The 26,467-nt window shown below is 37.0% G+C and overlaps 1 protein-coding gene across 2 annotated transcripts in view; it reads left to right on the top strand.

Annotated features, from left to right (window-relative positions):
- DYM (dymeclin) overlaps window positions 1-26,467 on the top strand; it is a 622,593-nt gene that overhangs the window by 267,727 nt on the left and 328,399 nt on the right. For both annotated transcript variants that reach the window (XM_036759110.1, XM_036759118.1), the window contains exon 11: window positions 9,564-9,689. In XM_036759110.1, coding sequence (XP_036615005.1) covers window positions 9,564-9,689 — 126 coding nt within the window. The remainder of the gene's footprint in view (window positions 1-9,563; window positions 9,690-26,467) is intronic.

The raw sequence follows: 26,467 nt of genomic DNA, 5'->3' as shown, positions 1-26,467 counted from the left end.
CTGGCATTCTGTTTAAGTATTTTTAAATTTAAATAAGAGTTTTGGGCAGTTTTCTCTCATTCTGACACCTGTCTTTTTGTTTCATCCTTTACCTATGCAATTACTTTCAGATACTTGAGTTACAAAATGCTTAAAATCCAAATTGTTTTTAATGACCATGGGAAAAATATGATTTTATTATATAATGCCATGTACTGCCAATAATAGCAATTGATAATGATTTTTAGCTCTTCTTCCCAATTGCATTAGAGACCTACATTCCTCAATTGTCTGGTTATGGTTTTGAATTAACAAGGAAAAAATATATTTGGATCTTGTAATCATTAGGGTGACTAAAGTATCTTATTCTAATTTGTGAGCTATAATAACAAAATATGGTACATTTTACCGTGGGGACTGAAAAAACTATGTGGATCACAATATGACCTTGTCCTTGGATGTGCAGACCCAAATCAATCATCCTTCTTTGACATTTCAATTCACATTCTAAGGGACACAATAGTTAGCTTACCCTTATTTACTGATGAAGAAAATAAATTGTTTATCATGCTAAGAATTCAAAGAATAATTTTTTCTGGTCTACTATACTGAGAAATTAGTGACCTTGACTGAACCTCTACTTGCTAGTTTTACATTTTTAGAAAGCTAGAATTTTAGGTGGGCAAGTCAATCAAAGTCTGTTCAATATATCAACAAATACTTATTAAGCACCTGCCATGTATCAGGCACTAGCAATAAAAAGAAAAAGCAAGAACAGCCCTTGGCTTTGAGGAACATATATTCTAATGGGGGAACCAATACATATAAATCATTACATACAAGATAAATACAGAAGAGATGGAAGGTAGCCTTAGAGGGGAAGGTACTAGCAGATGTGGGGACTGGAAAAGGACTCCTAAAGAAGATGCTCTTTGAGCTGAATCTAAAAGGAGGCTCACCAGTGTTTTCCTTCAGGGAGTTTACATTCTTTTAAGGAAGACAGCAGGTATATATTCTTCCTTTTCCTCTCCCCTTCCTCCTTATCCTCTCTCTGTTCCTCTCTCTGCCTATATGTCTATCTCTCTCTCTCTCCATATATACATATATACACACACACACACATATATATATACATATATATACACATACACACACACACACATATATATGTGATGCACATACACGCGCGCACACACACACACACACACACACACACACACACCCCGACGTAATTTTTGTGAAGGGCTTTAAAAGTCAAAAGGTTTTTAATTGCCCCTAAAGGCAACTGTGAGCCGTTGGATTTTATTGGGTTGGAAAGTGATATAGGCAGGTCTGTACTTTGGGAAAATCTCTTTGGAATCTGTGTGGCTGATGCATTGAATTGGGAAGAGATGAAGTGAAAATACTAATTAGGAGGCTACTACAGTAATCCTAGTAAGAGGTGATGATGATTTCAACAAAGATGACCTCAGTATGAATAGTGAGGAGGGGACATATCTGAGATAAGGTAGAAACATTAAGATTTGGCAACTGACTTTGGATACATGGGGTATGGATGAGTGTGGAGCTGAAGATGATGCTAAAGTTGTAAACCTGGGTGACTGAAAGGATCTTGGTGCCCTTGATAGAAATTGAAAAGTTTGAAACAGGAGTGAGTTTTGGGTGAATTTGTTGAATTTGAGGTGCCTCTGAGACATCTGGTTTATGATTCCCAATAGGCATAGTTTATGGCTTGGAGTTAAAATCACATTGCACATACTGATAGAAAGGAAAGTTATTTGACATCATTTTAGGGTTCTTATGAGGAATTGTCATTGTTTGAAAACCAATTATCACCTGGAACTTGATATGAGAGACCCACTATTTTTATATGTATTTTTATATTTATATATTGTTTATTATTTTATATTATTATTGTATATTATTTATATTTTTATACATTTTATATTTTTATATGTATTTTTTTATATATACTGTATTTCAAAACAGTATGATTCTCACACTAGATTATAATTTATTTTCTTCAGCACCTCCACCAAGAAATGTTCCACTTGAAATCCTTGAGGAATAAACAAACTAGAACACTATAGAAAAGGAAAACCCATAAAATGGAGTTTTAGGTCCTTGTGTGCTTTATAATTCCTAATGCAGAGAATTGGGTGCTTCTTCTTTACTTGTGTTTTGGGGGGTACCTTGTTTATACTTTTTTGTGAATGCTTTCCCCCAACCTCAGAAATCTCACCTAGTTTATTTACTACATCACAAACTGCATAATTCCACCCTCTTTTTCTTATCCCTTCTTTGCCTGGGAATCATAATTGGCAGCCTTTATATTTGATTTCCTTGCTTTTAAGAATGATTTTTTTTTGGCCTTAGCCTTCATGTACTCATAACTTTTTTTTAGTTGAAAATTTTTAATTATTTCAGTATGTTTTAAACTGGAGCATAGCCTAACTCTCTTTTAAATGAAAGTGTATGTAAGTACCTATACCACAATATAGCCTGTCTCAAGCCTGTCTCTATTAGAAATAAGTGAATTATACTTGTTTTACATTAAAGTCGTCTGCTCTCACTGATTTTTTTACATCATACTTTAGTTTAAAACCACAGTGTATCATTTTTTTTTCAATTGATTACTAAGTGGAACTGATCAACCAAAAATAATCATAACAATCTCCAGAATTTGTTTGTATAGCTTCACAAGCCTCTCTTGATATGATCTCCTCAGATATTATAAATTTTAGAGGGTCAGAGTTGCATGGCCATGGCATTAGAGACCTCCATAAGTTCCTGAAGAAAACAGTCACATTGATTTAGTAAATGCCTGTTGATCCAGTGGTAGGTTACTGCACCAGGGTGAAAATAGGGCATCTTGAACAAATAATTTAACACCTGTACACCTGTTTTAATCTCTATATCCTAGAATACTTAAGATATGTAAAAAAAAAATTTGTCAGGGAGGTAACTTGTTCCCAAAGGTGGTTTTCCCAGAATGAGATTTATTCATGCACTCCAGATATACTGATCCCTTTGATTTATCCAAATACAATGAGAAGCAGTGAGGTAGGAGGCACAGAGAGCTGACCTGGGTTCCAAGGCTGGCCGGTGACTCATACACCATATATCCCTGTGAATGTCACTTAACTTCTCAGTGTTCTAGGCAACTCTCTAATATACTGGCAATAAGATGCAAAACAGGTGTTGATCTGAATTGGTTTTGGGAAGGGAATTTCTGAACCAGAAGTTTCTTACATTTACGAAATCACAGGTATGAACCTTCTCAGTCCCCACAAATAGCCTCAGATGAGCATCTGTGAAATGGGGATTTGTCGTTATTTTCTCCCTGCTTCCCCACCCCCACCCCCACCATGTTATGAGCCTCAGTTAGCTAATGTCTGGGAAATAGAATTTTTCTTCTTTTGGGAAAACTCTGTGAACAAAGACCTTTTATTGATGCCATGTCTGTCAGATTCAAATTGGCTAATTATAGTATTCCTATTTAGATTTCCCCCTGCCATCTGAATTGAATACTGTATTCTTCAATTTGAGCATGAGCTCTTGCCCAGTGACACTGCCTAACCTGAAACACTCTCACACAGTTGCCTACTTCAGGAGACTTGGATCTAAGTCCTGAGATTTCTGGATCTGAATTGGGCCAGAATTTTAGCTGTCATTTAGAGTTACCTTAGGGTCACTCTATATCATATATATCCTGGATTCAGCCCTTTGTAATCTGCGAAAAGCTGATTGAATGTTCCATCCGGTCCAGGGGTTTGGCTCTATCTTTGCAGGTCCTGATTACCTTGGGATCACTGTGACCCTCAACTTGAATTTAAACTCTCTGGTCACCCTGGAATCAACTTAAAATCAATTCACCTTCACAGATATTGTTGAACCCCCTGCTATGTGTGGAGCTGAGTGGGAAATGTTAGGGCATATATAAACGCATGGTACTTATCATCATAGAACTTGCAATTTAGTGGGGAAGATATGATATTTACAAGAATAAATCTAATATCTTTGTGTTTTTTGAATTAGAGATAATCATTCCTTCATTTGTAGTCTTATTATCTGAGTGACTACACTTGATAACTATTTTTGTTTAATCAAAAGGATGTAAACTTGATAGAGCCCAGTTGTACATAGAGTACAGTTATCAAATTTAACCATGGTATTTAACCTAACAAGACCAACTGTTTAATTCACATATAAGTGAGTTTAAATTATCCATATGCATGTCATAAATATATGTGCATATATATTTGTGATATTTAAAAATTACCACCAGGAAACTTGCTTTATGGAATCAATCAATTATTATGGGACATGCAGACTACTATTATTTATTGGCTTGTGATTAAGTGATTTTTATCTTATTTTAATAAAGCAGACTAGTATTCATGTGTATGGGTGATAGAGACATAATTTGGAGTTGGTCTCCGCCTTTCTCCCACTTAAGGGTTTGGGTCCTTGGATGTTTATAGGAAGCAATAGGATGGCTTTTTAGTATTATGGAACTGCGTTGGATACCTGAGAGAATCCTTTGCTTCAAGGCTGATTCATGTTTTAATTCATCTTTGCCAAAAGTCACTTGGTTAAGCTGGGAAAGGTTACATATTTGATTTATATTTCAGACTAGGCATATATATAAAATGAAAAAATTGGATTTCTTTTACATGGCTCTCCTTATGCTAACCTGTATCTTATAATCTATATGAAGGTGCATATAAAGATAGTGTTGTATCACCTGTTCTATTTTAGTTTTCTTTTCATTCTGTCCTTGCTAATGAAGTTTCTGTGATCAGTGGTTTTTGATGACAGAATGCTCTTTCACTCATATAATAAGCTTTCTTGTCACTCTGCTTTTTCAGAACATCCATTTGAAAAGGACTCTGGTTAAAAGTACAGATCTACCCTGATTTTGGCAAATCTGCTATGTGAAAATGCAAATTTCCTCAAAATGATAAGTTAGGCAGCAATTTGTTTTTAAAAGAATTTATAGTAGATTTCCTTTAAATAACAGTACATTTAATGTGTCCTGAGCTGCCATTTCTTTGGCATTGAACCTCCCAGTGAAGAAACTCTTGCTAATAAACAGACTGGCAACTTTTCTCTGCTGTACAGTCTTAAAGAATGGCCTGGGACACTGAGGTATTTAAGTGACTTGTCCGGGCTCCCATAGATGGTCTGTGGCAGAAGCAATATTTGAACTAACTCTTTATCCACTATCCCACACTTTCTCTCACATTAAATAAACTAGTAAGTGTCTTTAATATGTTCAGAAATCAACTTACAGTCAGCTTTGAAGAACACACATTCCTAGTGTGAAGATTCACAAGATCATAGCACTTCCTAGAGACCTCAGAGACCATCTAGCCAATTTGTACCTGACCACGAATCCTCTCTTTGGCCTACTCAGCAAGTGGTTGTCTAGCCTTTGCATCAAGATGTCCCATGAGGGAGCAGCCCATTCCTTCACTTATGCAGCCTCAGCTGTTAGGAGGCTTTCCCTTACATCAGGACTAGCTCTGCCTCACTTCATCTTTTGCTCCTTGTTTCTAGTTCTTCACTCAGGGATCAAGCAGAATAAATTCTTACTCTTCTTCTGCATGACAGCCTTCCACATATTTGCAGACAGCTGTCATGTCCGTGCCCCCCCCCCCATTATTCTCTCCTCCAATACATTGATTTTCCTTCAGCTGATACTCATGGCACAATCTTGTCACTCATCCAGCCACATTCCTCTGGAAACTTTTAAGCTTATCAATGTCCTTTTAAAACTGTAGTGCCCGGAATGGAATCCAGTGTTCCAGATGTCATCTGAGCTCCCTCATCCTTCTCTACATGGCTTGAACAGCCCTTGACAGTTGACCTCCTTTCCCACATGGTATTTGTCACCCCTGTGTTTTTAAACCATGGTTCGGAAATCCAGATTCTCCCAAATCTGCAGGTACATGTAGGCATTCTGAAGGAGTGTGCTGTTAGGTATGTTTTTCACCTGTGAGCTCTCAACATTTTATAGGTATAAATTAATTGAAAAGATTTCCTTTTGTAGACTGGGCTGTTGAGGTAACAAGATCTCTTGGTCTACATTTCAGATAGAGCCGTTGGCATCCCTGAGAGTCTAGAACCCAAGCTACCAGTGTCTCATCAAAGTTTGGATGTTTTCTCCCTTAGGATATACTGACATAATACAGGCCTCTTAAGTGAAGTAGTACAGTAACTATAGTAAGAATTGCCAAGAGTATTGATTATGATGCCATGTTACTGAGAATTTGATCTCTTCATGAAACTAATAGTAAGTTTGGTGCTTACTTATTAAAAATTCTACAAAATTGGAAAAAAGTTTTCCAACACTTCTTGCTTTAATAATTCAGTCCACTCAGTGGGTTTATGGAAATTTCTCACTGCCTGGCTTCATTTTCAAACCAAGAAGCAAATGAAACATTTCTAAACTGCTTTAAGTAGTATAAAGAGTTTGCCTTCTCTTGTAGTTCATGGCAGTTTGGGGATTAGGAAATGACTTGGGCTCTGAGGATGTTCAGCATAAAGCAGCTTCAAATAAGATTGTTTTAGTTGGATGTAAATCGAGCAGTTCTGGGCTGATGCAGTAAGGTTCACACTTTATAGGGAGCTTCAGCTAGAACTTGTAAAAGAAAAAACCCCTAGGGCGACATTTTTAAAGACTCACGCAATAGGCGTGCCACAAAAAACTCACATGCACCCGTTGTGCAGGCAGCAGCCTGTTTATATGGCTAAACATGGGATTTGGCCTGTGTTAGGAGATTGTGCACTCTGAAGTTCATTCAGAATTGAACGAGAAGCTTAACTTATAAAATTCTTTCATTTAGAGTATGACTGTGCTTTTCTGCATGTTATAATTTAACATGTTCATTTAGTTGTTTATAGGTGGAGGTGGCTGTATAAACCAAATGATTCATGTCAGTTACATTTTTTACTTTTGGCAAAGGTGTTTAACAGACTAAAATTTTTAGGAAAAATTCTTAGTTCCTAAATGACCATCTATATACAAAATACTTTTGAAATTTTTTAAATTAATATGATGCATATATATTTCTAGTAGTTTTTTTGGTTGTAGATTTCTCTCAGTACCATTATTGAAATATACTTGAAAATACTTGAAAATTTTCTTTTGTCTGCTATTGACAAACCGAGTTACAAATTAATTTTAAGGTATATCTTTATTCCCTAACAGTGTGTCAAATTTCATCACTATTCCTTTATTACAGAAGATAATCATATTAGAACTTGTTCATTTTCTTGTATGAGTGGTAAGGTAAGCTGCAAGTCATATTTTATGCATATCTTTTTGCAAATTTTGTCTAAATCAGTCAACTTCAGAAATTGTAAGAATGAACAAATAGAAACTCTGCAGTGGGGTAGAGTGGAAAAGGATAATTCCTCATTCCACTAACTAGTAACCTTTGTGCTTTAGACCAGGATATCATTGCCATTTTAGAGATGTAGAAATTGAACCAAAAAGAAGCTTAATGCTTTGCCCAAGATAATACAGAAAGTGGATAGAACAGTAAGAGTGAAACTTGAAAACCCCAATGACCTGTGACTGTTACTTAACTGTACTACTTCAGTAAGAAATTCATTGCACACCTTCTGTCTGTGGGAGTAGAAATCCTGACTTAGTGAGTTCTCATTGATTCTGAGCCAGAAAAATAGGGTCTTGGACTTGTGGTTGGTGCAAAATGGAGGTGTACTTTGTGGCATTTCCATTGGTTGGGACTAATGTTCTTTTTCCAGGCCCCCAATCCTTAGAGTAAAGACACTTTAAGTATTTTCAAAACCACAGTGACCAGATGTGGGAAATAATTTGCATTTCTAATAGAATCACCAAAGAGTCTTCTGTTCTTTTGTATCCCTGAATATCTGCATTTGTCAGACAATATTTTGTTATAAAATGCTTCCCAAAATGTGGATGTTGTGGACCTGTCACTTCTGTGGTGTTAATAAAACCATAACTTTTATTTGAAAATGTGTGAAAATGGTCTTCTATACATTCAGCCAAAACAAGCCCTCTCAGAACTGAGTGAATTCAGTGGAACATTTCTGGTAATTTTTTAAAAAGTCAAACATGTGATCGTTTTGAGCTCTTGGCATTGTTTCAGAAGACTGTCCTGGCTTTCATCTTCCATATTCAGTTATGTTTTCGAAAAATAGAAGCTGAGATTTTTAGTACTATTGAAAACTTTATATGAAATTTATGCTTTTTCTGTATTCTCTAAGCCAAAAACCAAACACACACAAACTCTATGCCTTGGCATTTGATTTTGGTTGCTTGGTAATTATATAAAAGGTTGAGAGCTGTTATAATTGAGTGAACTAGAATCTCTTGTAGTAGAATCTAAAATTCTGCCATAAGAAGACAATTTCTTAGACTTTGATAGCTCTTTGGTAGAGTAAGTTTATCCAGCAGTACTGTAAATGACTGAAAAAGAAAGTAGAATTAAATAGGTCAGCCTGCCTTTAGGAAAGGGGTAGACAGTTTGAGGCTGATGTTATTTCTGTCAAAGCCTAGACATACCAGAAAGTTTACAGCATGATGCCCATCCAGTCATCAGTATAGCTAAGTAATCTAATCTATACTGGTTACCACAGTTGATATATACTGTTTTAATCAGTTTCACCAGTCATACATAGAAGCCAAATTTTATGCCATTACTGAGATTCTAAACTTTAGCCACCAGCCTATCAAGATAGAGTTGATATTTTTAACAAAATTCTCCCATGGATAGAATGTGCAAAGAGTGAATCTAACGAAATTGTGAATTGAACTGAGGTGGGATGAGTATAGGAAGCTGTTGTTGTTCAGTTGTGTGCCATTCTTCATGACCCCATTTGGGGTTTTCTTGGCAAGCATACTGGAATGGTTTGCCATGTCCTTCTCTACCTCATTTTATAGATGAGGAAACTGAGGCACACAGGGTTAAGTGACTTGTCCAGAGTCGTACAGCTAGTAAATGTCTGAGGCCAAATTTCAACCTGGGGAGATGAGTCTTCCTAACTCTAGGACCATCACTGTATCTGCTGTGCCACCTAGCTGCCCCAGCTTTGTGGGGAGGGGCCGGAAGAGGTGTGTGTGTGAAACACTTAAAGTACATGCTGCAATACTGCTTGTTGACATAGCCATAGACTTCTAGGATATGATGTTGGCAGGCAAACCAGCCCTGGCTTACTGCCAGCAAGAGTAGGATAACTCTCCTTAGCTTGAACCAAATCCATGATCCTAAGAGGCACAGTTGCAAATAGCACCAAGTTGTACAAGCAAAGAATCTAAAGGCAGTTTCTCTGTGTGCATAGTGTATATTGAAACTCTTCGGACATGCTTGAATGGAGATAGTCTATAAATTATATCTGAGCACAAAGGAAAATAATAACCAATTTATAGACAGATTGAAAATGGTTCTATATTCAAAGGTATTTTGGTTGGTTTTTGTGGCTTTTCTCCAAGGAAAAATAATTTTGTGATGTTAAAAGAGAAAGTAAAGAAAGGCTTATACGTGTAGGTGTATGCGTTGAAATAATAATGTGAATGTTTTTCTCCCGCACAGGTTGTACCAATTCTTGAGATTCTATATCATGTTGAAGAAAGGAATTCACACCATGTGTACATGGCTCTTATTATTTTGTTGATCCTGACAGAAGATGATGGCTTCAATCGATCCATTCATGAAGTGGTGAGGCATGGTGGCTTTGGGTGCATTTACAGAATCTGACAGTTTTTATCTTCTCTGCCATTCATATAGGCCTTTATTAATATTCACTTTCATTGTCAAGTATCTTCCTATTTATACTTGTTTCTCTAACTAGACTGGAAGTTACTAGAGGGCAGAATTCTTATTTTATTAATCTTTTATTCTTAATAGCAAAGTACTTTGCACGTATTAGGTATTCAGTAAATATTTATGGAATTAATGAAGGTAAAAATGTGTCATTATAAAATTAATTGCCACAGTAGCTTTTGTTCTGTTTTCCCTTCTTCCTGGTAGATGTTTTTTAGGGGACCTGCCTTGGAAATGCAGTATGTTTCTCTAGATTTATGAGGTGCTATTCTCCTTAGGCATAGTTATTAACCACTGGTATAAATTTCCTTTCAAAACTGTTTCTTTAGTGATGTGTGTGAATGTTTTCCCTACCACTAGGTTCATTTTTCTTCTGAAGTTCATTTCCTCTTTCCAGTTGAGGTTGGGAATGGTCAGGCAGGTTGACTCACGTATGCTAGGTAAGCCAGGGAAAGGAGATTGGGAATGAAAGAGGAAATGAACAGTTACCTTTTTTACACCATTGTAATATCCTTAAATGACTTCAATAAAGTCACATACATTTCTTTTCTGTTCTTTTCTGAGCAGTCCTGTTTGTCAACTAAATACTCCTTCCTTTGCATAACTTTTATTCTTCTCTGCTAGATTAGTTTAAACCTCTTTTATGTCAGCTATACAAGGAGATCCAAATTTCAACTAGGTAGAGTGGATCTTGACTATCTGTGTTAGAGGACAACAAGCACGAATATCTGTGGTTCTAATTTTTGGTAAAGTTATCACAAGGTAGAAATTATTCCCATTAATTTGCTCTTTGCTTAGTGTTTATCTTGTTTTATATGAAAGCAGAAAACATCTCATTTTGAAAAAGATGTAAAGTTGTTTTGGGGTTAATAAATGAAGTAGTTATTTCCTTACTGGTCAATTCCCAAGAGCCAAGCTATTGCATATATATTTGCTACTAACTGCCATTTAATATTCAGAACCTTAGGTCATAAAACACTGTGACCCAATTAAGATATACAAGGTGAATTTAACCCTAAATTTATGGGAGTGAAAACTAGTTTTAAGACTGAAAGTTTAAACTTTATAAATCAACATTTAATACTACATGTTTAATCTCTGTGAATTTTATTTATCAATAAGTAACAATATAATAAGTATAACTATTTAACTTAGAAAATCGGGTTGTCTGTGTCCAATTTCTTATATCTCTAAGAGAAATTAATTTTGTACAAAGAAATCACTTTCTTGAATGTTAGGCCTGGAATAGACCATAGAGCTCATTTGCTCCAATCATTTCATTTTGCAGATTAAGAAACTGAGGCCATTGTGACTTGCCAAAGGGCACATATTTTTTAGTGATAGAACCAGAATCAAAATACAGATCAAAATGATTTCTGTCAACACTTACTAAGCCAAATTATGATTAGTTCTGGAGATACAGATACAGATAAAAAATAAAGGATTAAACCCTGTACTCAAGGAGTTTACATTCTACAGGGAGAAACAACATTAAAAAGTCTATACAAAGTAGGTGGAAGATAGCTTTAGAGGGGCAGGCCCTTGTATGAGGAGAGCTGGGGAAAGGCTTCCTGTGGAAGGCGGAATTTGAACTGAGGCCTGGAGGAAGCCAGAGATTCTAAGAGATGAGGTGAGGAGGAACATCATTCCAGCCATAGAGAATAATCTTTCCAAAGGCACATAGACTAGAGATGGTGTCATCTCTGCAAGGAGCATCAAGTGGGACAGTATGGCTACTCAGTGGAATGGGTGGAAAGGAGTAAATTATAAGGAAAGTGGAAAGGGATGGGGGTGGGGGGGGGCCCTTATCAGTGCCAAACAAGGGAACTTATATTTGGTCCCATAAGAAACAGGAAGCTACTAGAATTTATTGGGGCAAGAGGGCAATGTTTGCCTGTTTCGTTAAAGATGAATTGGAGTGGGGAGAGACTTGAGTCAGGAAGCCCTATTAGATGGCTGTTGCATAAGACCAAGAAAGAGGCAGTGGGGGCCCTAACTAAGAGACAGATGGAAGATAGGTTGTGGGGTAGAAACAGCTCTTCTAAGAAATAATTGTTATGCAAAAGTAACCAACTGCCTAAATTTCTTGAATTGCTAATCCCTAGTAATACCTCATTTTATCTAAGGAATAATTACAGTTTGGATGAAACTCTGAATAACCTTTGACCCAGTGATACCACTAGTGATACCAGACCTACACACCATAGAGATCAAAGAAAGAAGAAAAGGACTGATGTGCACAAAAATATTTTAACAGTTCTTTTTGTAGTATCAGAAGAACTATATACTAAGGGATGAAATGGCTGAACAAATTATGGTATAGTAATGTGGAATGAGATACCCTTGTGCCATAAGAAATGATTGAATAAGTAGTGTCAGAGAAACCTGGGAAGACTTATTTCAATTGATGTGGAATGATGGGAACAGAAACAGAACTACAGTATATTACAAGAACAACAGTGCTATGAGGACAAATAGACTTAAGACTTTGAAAGACTTAAGAATTTTGATCTACACAATATGCAGCCATGGTTCCTGCAGACTGCAATGAAACATACTTACCCCCACTCCTGACAGAGAGGTGAAGGGTATAGAATGTGACACATATCTTTTGGACGTGACCAAAACAGGGATTTGTTTTGTTTAACTCTGCATAATTGTTAAAATTTATTTTGTTTTTAATTAGTTGAAAAAATTAATTTTAAAAAATATTTCCAACCCCTGACCAGTTGAAACACCCACAGTAAGAGGCAAGCAATAGAAACAATTAATGTTAAGGCATTTATCCCATTTCTACATCAAAAGAGTAAAGCTCTTGCAGATTTTGAGTGGATCATTTTGTACCTTGTAAAGTTTGAGAACTTAAAGGGTTCAAACACTCTGTGACCTATTTGTAGATTGTAAAGGGTGAGAAACTGCAAGTAATCTAATCACAGCTTATAAAGGAAGTATAAAGAAGTGTTTATACTTTTTTAGGAGGTATGAAAAAGGTTCTCCATCAGTTTGGTGACATTTTAGGGCATGTAACCATTGACTAGTTAAACAATCAGCCACACACCTGGTAAACTTTAAAAAACCATTTGGTTGTAGACATGGCAAGCACTATCTAAAGTAGGGGTTCTTATTCTTGGGTGTGTCATAGATCTCTTTGGCAGTCTGGTAAAGCCTATGGACTTCTTAATTAAGGTTTTTAAATTCATAAAAGATAAAGGATTACAAAGAAAGGAAATTATATTGAAATACAGTTATCACAATTATTAAAAAAAAGTTCACCAGTGCTAGTTTAAGAACCTTTACTCTAAGGAACCAGTTGAGTTAGAAGGACCTCAGTTAATTGAGTCATTCATCTCTGGTGGCTGAAAATCAATCAGTCAACAAACATTTATTAAGAGCAAAGAGGGAAATGATACCTCCCTGCCCTGAAAGAGCTCACAGTCTGATAGAGGAGGTTAATTACCAAACATGTGTGCGTGCGCACGCGCGCACACACACACACACACGCACACTCACGCACACACGCACATGCTTTCAATTGGAACTTAAAGGAAGCCAAGGAATCAAGCACGCAGAGATGAGGCAGGAATGTATTCCAGACATGAGGGACAGCCAGAGAAAATGCCCAGACCTAAGCAAGAGAGAGCATCTTGTTTGTGCAACTATAAGCAGGAGAAGAGTAGAGTGATGAAGAGGAGCCCCGTGGAGCACAGCCTATCCAGCAGTAATACTGTGCCCAGGGGGAGCATCATGAGGATGCTATGAGAAGAATGATGTTGTGTGTGAATTGCCTTGGCAATCTTTCTTCCCATACATGTGTGCTTCTCTATTACTGTACTGTTTGCTCTTTCCACTGATGCTTTGATGCTTCCCAGATTTGAGGTGGGGATGAGAGGGTCAGGGTTTGGTGGTAATTGTTTTGTTATTGTTTGTGCATTTTGGTGTTTGTGTATTTTGACTTTTTGTGTCCTTAGATTCAGTTGTCTCTCTGCATCTTTTCTTCAAGACTGATATATTTTATTTGTATAAATACCATGTTTCTTTTAATGGTATTCCTTTTTGCTTCTCTACTCCAGACTGTTCTTTGCGCACACACACACTCACACACATATTCCCAATCACTTATTTGCCTTTTTGTGTCTTTGGTGACAGTGTCACCTCTAGGATCAAATACAAAATTCATTTGGCTTTCAAAGTCCTTATAACATACCATCCCACCCACCATACTTCTCCAGCTTTCCAGTTTTCTTATACTTTAATCTTCACCATGTACTCTGAACCAGTGATACTAACCTCCTTACTGTTTCACAAATAAGACATTCCCTCTCTCAGCTCCAGGCATTTTCTCTGGCTGTCCCCCATACCTAGAATGCCTTCCTTCCTCATCTCTACCTACTGGTTTTCCTGGCTTCCTTCAAGTTCTAATTAAAATCTCATCTTCTACAAGAAACTTTTTCCAACCCCTCTTAATTCTAGTGCCTTCACTCTCTTAATTATGTCCTATTTATACTCCATATAGATTATTTTTACATATTTAGTTGCTTGTGGTCTCCCCCATTAGATTGTGACGTCTTTGAGGTCAGGGACAATCTTTTACCTCTTTTTGTATCCCCAGCACTTAGCACAGTGCCTGGTACATAACAGAAGTTTAATAAATGTTTATTTTTTTATTAGATTGTAAGCTCCTTGAGGGCAGAGGCTGTCTTTTGCCTCTTTTTGTATCCCTAGCACTTAGCATAATTCCTGGCACATAGTTGATGCTTGTGAAATGCTCATGAATTGACTGACTGGTGAGACTCGCCACCATGGATTCACATTTTTCAATTCTACTATTTATTTCTGCAATATAATCCATAAATTCTATTTCTGAATTCCTATTTCTCTTTTAAACCATTCAGGAATATCCTGCTGTGGTTCCATGGTCATCGACAGAGTCCTTTGCTTCATCAGATATTAATTTATTTTCCTTTGTCTTACATGGTTTTTTCATAGATATCTGGACTTGTTTATCTGATGTAGTAGCCTTATTCTTTTTCTGTCATTAACACTTTCCCTGTTAAATGTATGCGCAAGGTTTTTAACTGACTTTTCTTCCTCCTGAGATCTTTGGTAATTTTAGTCTTTTTTTTCCCTTTATATTTTCCTATTGTTTAGTTGCTGACTCTTTCCCTTTTCATAAAGGTTTCCTTGGAGACACAACCTCAAAGCCATCTCAGCTTCCTCTCATGCTTGGGTATTTTAGGCTTCATAGGCCTCATCCTTTGCCATTAGTGAATTCTTGGGGAACAGAACTGTCCCCTGCTCGATGCTAGGCCTTTTGTTTTATGGGCCCTAGTGAATCCACATACATTCTGGAATCCCTCCTCTGTTCTTCAGTTCTCTAGTTGAGTACCACTTTGGCACAGAGTACTACAGTCCAAGCCAGAGAAAGTCTTTTGGTTTTCCATGGCACTGGGAGGAAGAAGGGAATATAGATGAATTCTGTTGAAAGCTGATTGGTAAACTTATACAGCCTTGAATCTGGAGCCTAGTGGGCAGTGGCAGAAGGGTAGCCAAGTAAGCATCTTAAGAATTAGAGATTAGCCTTCTCTGCTGTTATTTCATTGAGTTTTTAACCTCATTTGGCTACTAGGTGTCTTACAATGTCCTGAAATTGCTTTAGATCTTCAGTATGCTTCCTTTTTTGGACAAGTCACTCGAATCTGAGAAAATATCTAGTCCTCAATCTTCTTGGTTATGTCCAGTACTAAATTATATTGCTTCAGAGACCACTTCTTTTCTCTGTCTCTTTCAATTCAGTAAGACATTTTGACATACTTAAAGATATTCAAACTATTCGTTAGCATTTTCCCTGATCAACCAATTTATTTTGCTTCACCTCTTCTCTTATGTCTCACATATTTTTCCTATAGCTCAGCAAATAAAAGAGAGTAATACTTTAGGACTTTTTCATATAGCTTTTTATAGAGGCAGCCAGGTGGCTCAGTGGATAGACCACTGGCCCTGGAGTTGGGAGGACCTGAGTTCAAATCTGGCATCGACACTCGACACACTTACTAGCTGTGTGACCTTGGGCAAGTCACTTAACCCCAATTGACCTGCCAAAAACAAAAAAAAATAGCTTTTTATTAGATCTCAACTGCATTCGGCAGGTTACTAGTGTCTGAACATGTATATTAGTCCCACCTAATAGTAAGTTTTTGTTTAGAAAGTTTGAAAAAACACTCTTTTAAGGACATATTAGATCTCTCCAGAGCTGTCAAAGTCTAGGGTTTAATGTGTTGTGAAATGCAGTGAACCCTGAACTAACTTAGAATCTTGGAAACTTGAGGTCAGCTCCCAGTTCTGTCACTGTGTGGCCTTGATAAAGTCACTCTCCCGCTCTGGGCCACAATTTCCTTATAGTTTCAGGATGGAGCTGGGTTTAGATTAGATGATATCCAAGATCCCTTCTGGGTCTATTGTTTTAGTCTAGGTCAGCAGAATATTGACGTCTGTGTTCTTGAAAAGCAACATAACATAGTGGAGAGAGCACTGACATCCAGTCAGGAGAGAACTGAATCCCAAACTCGCCTTTGCTGTTGTGATCCACATTGCATGTGATTAAACTTTGAGGATAATAGAAGGGGGAAGGAACTATGGCAGGGGAGAATTAGTAACATCATAACATTATGTTAAATGGAGAATGAGAGTCATTTCTTTAACAAATTCAGATACAGCATAGTAGCAAAGGAGGAGGTGGTCAGACATTAATTTGACCATAGTCAATGCAATATCGCTGTAGAATTGACTTTTTTAAAGTTTCCAATTGAATTACTCTTAATTTGGAAGTACACACATGACTCGGCTCATCACTTCATTTCTCTTACCTCTTCTCTATCGTCATCCTTCTTTTTTTAAATTTATTTATTTATTTTTAGTTTACCACACACGGTTCTACATAGTTTGAGTTCCGGATTTTCTCCCCTCCCTCCCCCCTCCCCAATGGCATGGAATCTCATATAACTATCATGTATAACTTCGCATTGAATTAATTTATGCTCTAGTCAAGTTGTGGAGAAGAATTATGATCAATGGAATGAATCATGAGAAAGAAGAAACAGAACAAAAAAAAAACAACTCAAAAACAAAAACAAAAGAGAAGCAAAAAAGGCGATCATGTAGTGCACCTCGATCTGTATTCAAACTTCACAGTTCTTTCTCTGGATGAAGATAGCATTCTCCTTCGTGAGTCCCCTGGAGTTGTCCTTGCACCTTAGGTTGCTGAGAAGAGCGAAGTATGTCAGGGTTGGTCCTCACGGAATCCATATATCTGTGGCTGTGCACAACGTTCTCCTGGCTCTGCTCCGCTCACTCAGCATTATGTCGTGTAGGTTCTTCCAGGTTGTTACGAAGTCTGCATCATCGCCGTTTCTTATGGCACAATAGTATTCCATCACCTTCATATACCACAGCTTGTTCAGCCATTCCCCAATTGATGGGCATCCCTTTGATTTCCAATTCTTGGCTACCACAAAAAGAGCTGCTATAAATATCCTTGTACATATGGGTCCTTTTCCCGCTTGTGTGATGTCTTTGGGATACAACCCTAGAAGTGGTATTGCTGGGTCAAAGGGTATGAACATATCTATAGCCCTTTGGACATAGTTCCAAACTGCTCTCCAAAATGGCTGGATCAGCTCACAACTCCACCAGCAATGCAACAATGTTCCAATTTCCCCACATCCTCTCCAGCATTTATCATTTTCCTGTTTTGTTATTTTAGCCAATCTGACAGGAGAGATGTGGTATCTAAGAGTTGTTTTGATTTGCATTTCTCTAATCAGTAGTGATCCAGAGCATTTTTTCATATGCCTATAGATAGCTTTAATTTCTTCCTCTGAAAACTGCCTGTTCATATCCTTTGACCATTTCTCAATTGGGGAATGGCTTGTATTCCTATATATTTGGCTCAGTTCCCTGTATATTTTAGAAATGAGGCCTTTATCAGAGATACTAGTTGCAAAGATTTTCTCCCAATTTTCTGCTTCCCTCCTAATTCTTGTTGCATTGGCTTTTTTTGTACAAAAACATTTCAATTTGACATAATCAAAATTATCCATTTTGCATTTTGTAATGCTCTCTATCTCTTGTTGGGTCCTGAATTCTTTACTTTTCCATAAATCTGATAAGTAAACTATTCCTTGCTTTCCCAAATTACTTATAGTATCAGCTTTTACTCCTAAATCATGAACCTATTTTGACTTTATTTTGGTATATGGTGTAAGATATTGGTCTATGCCCAGTTTTTGCCCTACCATTTACCAATTTTCCCAACAGTTTTTGTGAAATAGTGAATTATTAGCCCAGCAGCTGGCCTCTTTGGGTTTATCAAAGAGTAGATTGCTAAACTTGTTGATTTCTCCTACTTGTGTACCTATCCTATTCCACTGGTCCACACCCCTGTTTCTTATCCAGTACCAGGCAGTTTTGATGACTGCTGCTGTGTAGTACAGTTTAATATCTGGTGTGGCTAAGCCGCCTTCTCTAGCATGTCTTTTCATTAATACCCTAGATACTCTAGACCTCTTGTTTTTCCAAATGAATTTTGTTATTATTTTGTCCAGCTCAGTAAAATAATTTTTTGGTAGTTCAATTGGTATGGCACTGAATAGATAGATTAATTTAGGTAAAATTGTCATTTTTATTATATTAGCTCAGCCTAACCATGAGCAACTGATATTTCTCCATTTATTTAGATCTGATTTTATTTGCGTGAAAAGTGTTTCATAGTTATGTTCATATAGGCCCTGGGTTTGTCTTGGCAAATAGACTCCCAAATATTTTATAGTGCCTTCAGCAACTTTGTATGGAATTTCTCTTTCTATCTCTTGCTGTTGGGCTTTGTCAGTAATGTATAGGAATGCTGAGGATTTATGTGGGTTTATTTTATATCCTGCAACTTTGCTAAAGTTGTTTATTATTTCAAGTAGTTTTTTACTTGATTCTCTAGGATTCTCTAGATAAATCATCATATCATCTGCAAAAAGTGATAATTTAGTTTCTTCTTTTCCTATTCTAATTCCTTCAATTTCTTTTTCTTCTCTTATTGCTACAGCTAATGTTTCTAGTACCAAATTGAATAATAGGGGTGATAATGGACATCCTTGTTTCACCCCTGATCTTATTGGGAATGCATCTAGTTTATCCCTATTACAAATAATGCTTGTCGGTGGTTTTAGGTAGATGCTATTTATAATTTTGAGGAAGGTTCCACTTATTCCTATGCTTTCTAGTGTTTTTAATAGGAATGGGTGTTGTACTTTGTCAAAGGCTTTTCCGTCATCTATTGAGATGATCATATGGTTTCTGCTAGTTTTGTTGTTGATATGGTCAATTATGCTAATAGTTTTCCTAATATTGAACCAGCCTTGCATTCCTGGAAAAAATCCTACCTGGTCATAGTGTATTATTCTCGTGATGAGTTGCTGCAATCTTTTTGCTAATATTTTATTTAAAATTTTTGCATCAATATTCATTAGAGAAATTGGTCTATAATTTTCTTTCTCTGTTTTGACTCTACCTGGTTTGGGTATTAGTACCATATTTGTGTCATAAAAAGAATTTGGTAGGACTCCTTCTTCACCTATTTTCCCAAATAGTCTACAAAGTATTGGAATTAGTTGTTCTTTAAATATTTGATAGAATTCACATGTAAAACCATCTGGCCCTGGAGATTTTTTCCTAGGGAGTTCATTGATGGCATGCTCAATTTCTTTTTCTGATATGGAGTTATTAAGAAATTTCACTTCCTTCTCTGTTAGTCTGGGCAGTTTATGTTTTTGTAGATATTCATCCATATCTCTAAGGTTGTCAAATTTATAGGCATACAGTTGGGCAAAATAATTCCTAATTATTGTTTTGATTTCCTCTTCATTTTTGATACTGGTAATTTGATTTTCTTCTTTCTTTTTTTTAATCAAATTGGCCAAAGGTTTATCAATTTTATTGGTTTTTTCATAAAACCAGCTCTTTGTTTTATTTATTAATTCAATAGTTTTCTTGGTTTCAATTTTATTAATCTCTCCTTTGATTTTCATTATTTCTAATTTGGTATTTAATTGGGGGTTTTCAATTTGCTCTTTTTCTAGCTTTTTCAGCTGTATGCCCAGATCATTGATCTCCTTTTTCCCTATTTTATTCATGTAGGCATTTAGGGATATAAAACTTCCCCTAAGAACTGCTTTTGCTGCATCCCATAAGTTTTGGTATGTTGTTTCATTATTGTCATTCTCTTGAATGAAGTTATTAATTGTTTCTCTGATTTGTTCTTTGGCCCACTCATTCTTTAGAATTAAATTATTTAGTTTCCAATTAGTTTTTAGCTTATTTTTCCATGGTACTTTATTAAAAATGATTCTTATTGCATCATGATCTGAAAAGGATGCATTGACTACTTCTGCTTTTCTGCACTGGATTGTGAGGTTTTTATGCCCTAGTACATGGTCAATTTTTGAGTATGTGCCATGTACTTTTGAGAAGAAAGTATATTCCTTTTTATCCCCATTCAGTTTTCTCCAGAGGTCTATCATATGTGCCTTTTCTAAAATTCTATTTACCTCCTTAACTTTTTTCTTATTTATTTTGAGGTTAGATTTATCAAGTTCAGAAAGGGGGAGGTTGAGGTCTCCCAATATTATAGTTTTGCTGTCTATTTCTTCCTGTAACTCCCTTAACCTCTCCTCTAAGAGTCTGTATGCCTTACCACTTGGTGCATAAATGTTAAGCAATGATATTGCTTCATTGTTTATGGTGCCTTTTAGCAGGATATAATGTCCTTCCTTATCTCTTTTAATTAAATCTATCTTTACTTTTGCTTTGTCTGAGATTAGGATTGCTAAACCTGCTTTTTTTTCCTTTAGCTGAGGCACAATATATTTTACTCCAGCCTTTTACCTTTACCCTATGTGTATCCCCCTGTTTCGAATGCGTTTCTTGTAAACAGCATACTGTAGGATTATGGTTTTTAATCCATTCTGCTATCTGCTTCTGTTTTGTGAGAATGTTCATCCCCTGCACGTTCAGGGTTATGATTTGTATCTGTGTCTTTTTCTCCATCCTGATTCCCCCTGTTTATGCTTTTATTTCTCCCTTTCCCCTTCTCCTCCTCAACAAAGTTTTGCTTTTGACCACCGCTTTCCTCAGTTAACCCTCCCTCTTTATTCCCCTCCCTTATCTTACCGTTACCCACTTGCTACTTCTCCTCTCCCTTCTGATCACCCCCCTCCCTTTTTCCCCCCTTACGCTCCCACTTCCCGTAGGACAAGTTAGATTTCTAAACTTATCAGAGTATGTTATTCCCTTCTTGAACTAGATCAGATGACAGTAAAGCTCAAATACTGCTCTTCTCCCTCCCTTCTTGCCCTCTACTATAATATGTTTTTGTGCCACTTCATTTGGTGTAATTTACCCTTTTCTACTACCTCCTTACCGCTTCCCTCATAGTCCTCCCTTTATATGTCTTACTTATATTTTATATCTTTACATCAGTTAATTTATACAGGCATTCACAACCTATGTATATCCCTTTCAATTGTCATAATAGCTGTACCATTCTCAAGAATGACTTATATATGTGTGTGTATATATATATATATATACATATATATATATACATATATATACATATATATATATATACACATATATATATAAAACATACATAAGATGATATAATCCCACATAAAGATGTAAACAACCTGCCCTTATTGGTTAATAAGGTTTGTGAGGTTTTTCCCCCTGGTTACCTTTTTATGTCTCTCTTGAGTTTTGTATTTGGAGATCAAATTTTCCATTGAGTTCTGGCCGTTTCATCAGGAAGGTCTGGAATTCCCTTATTTCATTGAATGTCCATTGCCTTGCCTGGAAAATTATGCTTAGTTTTGCTGGGTAGTTGATCCTTGGTTGTAGTCCCAGCTCCTTTGCCCTTTGGAATATCATATTCCAATTTCTCCTGTCTTTTAATGTGGAAGCTGAGAGATCCTGCGTGATCCTGTCTGTAGTTCCACAATATTTGAATTGCTTCTTTTTGGCTGCTTGCAGTATTTTCTCCTTGAGTTTATAGCTCTGAAATTTGGCTATAATATTCCTTGGTGTTTTCAGTTTGGGATCTCTTTCAGGGGGTGATCGGTGAATTCTTTCAATAACTATTTTGCCCTCTGGTTCTAGGACCTCTGGGCAGTTGTCTTTGATAATTTCTTTGAAGATACTGTCAAGGCTCTTTTTTTTTCATCGTGGATTTCCGGTAGACCAATAACTCTTAAATTGTCTCTCCTGGATCTGTTTTCCAGGTCAGTTGTTTTGCCAATCAGATATTTCACATTTTTTTCTATTTTTTCATTCTTTACATTTTGTTTTATTACTTCTTGGTGCCTCATAGATTCACTAACTTCCACTTGCTCAAGTCTAATTTTTAATGAGTTAGTGTTTACATTTTGCTTTTGAGTCTCCTTTTCCAATTGGTTGATTTTGCCTCTCAGGGTGTCCTTTTCTCTCTCTAGATTCTGAATCTCCGTAGCCATTTCACCAATCTTATTCTTTAGGGACTTGATTTCATCAGTGGATTTTTTTCCCCTTTTTTCCATTTTTTCCATATTTTCTTTTAGCTCCCTAATTTGGTTTTTAAAATTCTCCTTTAGGTCTTCCAGCAGTGCTTTTTGGGCTGGAGACCAGTTCATATTACCTTTTGAGGTCTCTGATGTATCTACAGTATCGTTACTTTCCTCTTCCATATTTGTATTTTGATCCTGCCTGTCTCCATAAAAAGAATCTATTGTCCTCGGTTTTTTTGTGTTCTTCTTCATGTTGGTTTGCCTTTTGCTGGCTTTACAACGAATTTCTATCTGTGGACCTCAGGGCTTTCTGTCCCAGCTTTCTTATTCTGGGGGTTGTGAGTCTAGAATTATAACCTTCAGTTTCCTGAGATGTGGGGGAGGGGTCTGGCTCCCTGGCATCTCACGCCCTGTGGGTGCTCTCCAGCACTTGCTTTTCAGCAATGGTCTCAGCTGTTTGTTGTTTGAGCTGATGTCTGGCACTTCCCCTGGGGGAGCAAGGTTACATCTGGGCTCCTGGCGTTGACTCCTGCTGACTCTGCCCCTATGGGACTAATGAACTTCTACTATTTGACCACTGAAGCCCCACTACTTTCTTCTCAGTTCCAGCATTCTTTTTTTTTTTCCCTCGAGGGAATCTCTGGGTGGGGAGGGGAGGGATTAGAGCTGTTTACCTGGACATTAAGAACTCCTGCAAGTTCAAGAAGCCGCGTTTAATACGTTTGGCTTGCAAACGGTGTTTCATGGGTGGCGTTGCGCTGCCTCTCGCTGCTTCCACAGACTGCCGTCCTGTGTTGGGAGGCCTGGGGATCTCCGCCGGTGTTGGGCGCCCAGCTTTCTCCCAGCCCGTCTCCCACGTGGATTTCCCGACCAGCCGCTTCCACCTTGGTCTGGAGCAGCTCCACACCGAGCACTCTCCGAGCCTACAGGTTCATGCCTCCGGCCTTTCAGACTCTCCCGGCTTGGAAATTTTCCCCATGCAGACTGCTCGCGTTTTCTGACTCTCTCAAATCTGCTCAAATTCACTTTTTTATAGGAATCTGACAGACCTTGTGAGAGAGCTCCGGTAAGACGCTGCCTTCATGCGGCCCTATCGTCATCCTTCTTAACAACATTTGACACACTATTCTACTGGATACTCTGTCCTTTCTAGGTTTTCCTGACACAGCTAAATCCTGGCTACTCTTTTGCCTATATGACCTTTCCCCAGGCTCTTGTAGGCTCCAAGTGATGCTCAGTTCCCCAGAGTCTGTTCTAAGCCTCCTTCTGTTCTCCCACTTTACTGTCTTACTTGATAATCTTATCAGTTTTCATGGGTTTAGTTATCATCTCTATGCACATAGTTTCTGTTTACAAATATACATGATACGTTCTTACTTTACTGTCCTCCCCATTAAACTCCAGTGCTTTCCTGTTACTGCCAGGATCAAATATAAAGTCATCTGTTTGGCATTTAAAGAATTCCACAACCTGGCCCCTTCCTTTAATTTAGAAATACTTTTCAGCCTTCTGAGATTTTACTCCACTCCACACATTCTGTGACTTAGCTTATTTCCATGGCTTTGTATTACTGTCTACTGGGCTTTGAATGCTCTCTTTCCTTACCTCTGCCTTCTGGCTTCCTTGGTTTCCTTTCAGACAACTCAAATCCAGCCTTCTATAGGAGGATTTTTACTTTCCTCACCACTACTAGTATCTTCCTTCTGATATTGCTTTCTATTTACGTAGTATATATCTTTTCTGTGTCTAGTTACTTGCATGCTGTCTCTCCCAATAGAAGGTGGAAGGCAGGATCATATTTTTGTCTTTCTTTACATCCGTATGAACTTAGCACAACGTCTATTATATATAGTGAGCCATTAATACTTGTTGACTGACTATACTTCTGTTGTCTGTTAATTGAGGGGATTGGAGCAGATGATCTTCTATATTCCTTCTAACTCTTACTTTCTATACTTACTATAATACTTTTCTCCTAAAGAGTCAGACTTTCTTGTTGGGTATCTTGTCTGCCTTCCTGATTCCTTCTTAAAGTTTGCAGAGAAAGTAGAAAAAGCAAGAAAAATCTGTACATGACACACATACATGTGATAGTTCTCTCTGTAGGGGGTCAGCATGTCCTGAGTTAATTTGTAAATAGGAAGCTTTATTTAGGATTAATAATGCTTTTGCTCCCTTGAGACTGATATAAAGAGTTAAATAGAAAGCCTTCTGAAGTAGTCGGTAAAAACATACAGTATCAATGTGATAAGATGATATCTTAATGAGAAATCTCTTTGATTCTATGTAATTAGAACTATTTGACATTTTTAAATAAGTTTGAGCCATCAAAAGTTGACCTAAGCTTCTTGTCTCAATTGGCCATCAGTGGCAAACGATCATAGAGTGAACAACAATAAACTAAATAGAAAAGATCGAAGTATGTTAGCTCAGACATCTGAACTGTCTGTAATGAAGGAAATATGAATGATAGGAAAAACATTTTGAAATCTAGTACTACATTTCTTTTGCTATTTGGAAAACAAATGTCCTTTTAAAAAATTTACAGCTAATTACCTGTATTCCTAAAAATAGATATATACATGTATCAAAGACAAGCTAAATCTTACCTAGACGACTTTGAAGAAAATAAATTTCTACTCTATCACAGTATGTATGTGTTCTTCAGCTTAAGAAAATTTGAGGTATATTAATTCAAATTACAAAATAGAATCCTTCAATCTTGAAGCTGGAATGTGCATTATTCATTGTGTACTCCAGGGCATCTCCAAATACTGGAGAGATTAAGGAATGTTTGCAAAAATTTGCAATGTTTACAAAGATTTAATTTTAAAGGTTTAATAAGTTCTTTAAAGATTGAATTACATTAGATCAGTTATGATATATGTAATATAATTTGAGGTACCGAAATTCTGTTTATATATAGCCTTTGGGGAACTTTTGGAAAAACTAATACTTAATTTATTAAGATGTTAAAAATAATTTTAGAAATCTGAAGCATTTTTCTTTAAAGTATAGCAGGTTGTATATATCAGATGATTCACAAATTTTTGGAAATATTCTCTACTTAAAACTTTTTCTGGGTGCCTTACATTCGTAAACCTTGGGAGCTCATCTTGCTGATTCAGTACCTCAGTCCGCATGATTCTTCCGTTCCCAGTTTTTCTTCTCTATACTTATATCTATTTACTGACTTTCAGGTATAACATGTACAAAATCTTAGGGTTGTTTGCTACATTTTGAAGTTTTGAGAGCTAGAAATATTGGAGAACATTAATCAACAATTTTATATTTTAGAATAGTCAAAATCATAGAAGTTCGGAGCTGATACATGCCTGAGAGTCACATCATTTCATTTCTGAGAAAACAGAGGCTTGGAGAGATCACAGAAATGAATGAATCTCTGAGTTGGGAAGGACCAGAGAGGCCATCTGGTTCAGTCTGTGCTAGGCAAGAATTCCCTTTACAATATATATGACAAATAGTCATCTAGGTTTTTCTTGAAGTCTTCTTGTGAGGAAGAAACAAGTGTCCTGGGCAGTTGATTCTCCTTTAAAATAATTCCAAATGTTAGGATGCTTTTCCTTATAGCAAGCCTAAATTCATCCATTTCCAACTTCCATCTTTTGATCCTAGTTCTGCCCTCTAAGCCAAAGAGAACCAGTCTAAGCCCTCTTCATTCTGATCATGCCTGCTTCCTCTCAGCTCCCTCCAAGCTCTGTGCTTGGTCTTCTTCTCTTTTCCCTCTATACTCAGATCACCTGAGGAGGTAAACTCCTCAGTTCAAATGATTTCATTCAGTTCAAATGCCCAGCCCTAACCTATTTTTTCCGGCCTCGATTCTCAAATCTCCAGCCAACTCAAACTGGATATCCCATAGACGTCTTAAATTCAAATGTCCAAAACTGAATTCATTATCTGCCCCCTGACCCCCAAAATCTTCTCCTCTGGCTATCTTTCTTATTGTTGTCAAGGTAATCACCATTCCTCCAATTACCCCAAGTTCCCAAAATAAATGTCATCTACTTTTACCTCTCCTCCTCTAAGCCCTTAAGTCATGTTGTTTCTGCCTGGTAACATCTTTTGTAT

Source organism: Trichosurus vulpecula, chromosome 1 (genome assembly GCF_011100635.1).
Source record: "Trichosurus vulpecula isolate mTriVul1 chromosome 1, mTriVul1.pri, whole genome shotgun sequence".
In the NCBI taxonomy this organism is placed as follows: Eukaryota; Metazoa; Chordata; class Mammalia; order Diprotodontia; family Phalangeridae; genus Trichosurus; species Trichosurus vulpecula.
Note: the sequence above shows the minus strand (reverse complement) of the source record. Positions and strands in the feature narration are given on the sequence as shown.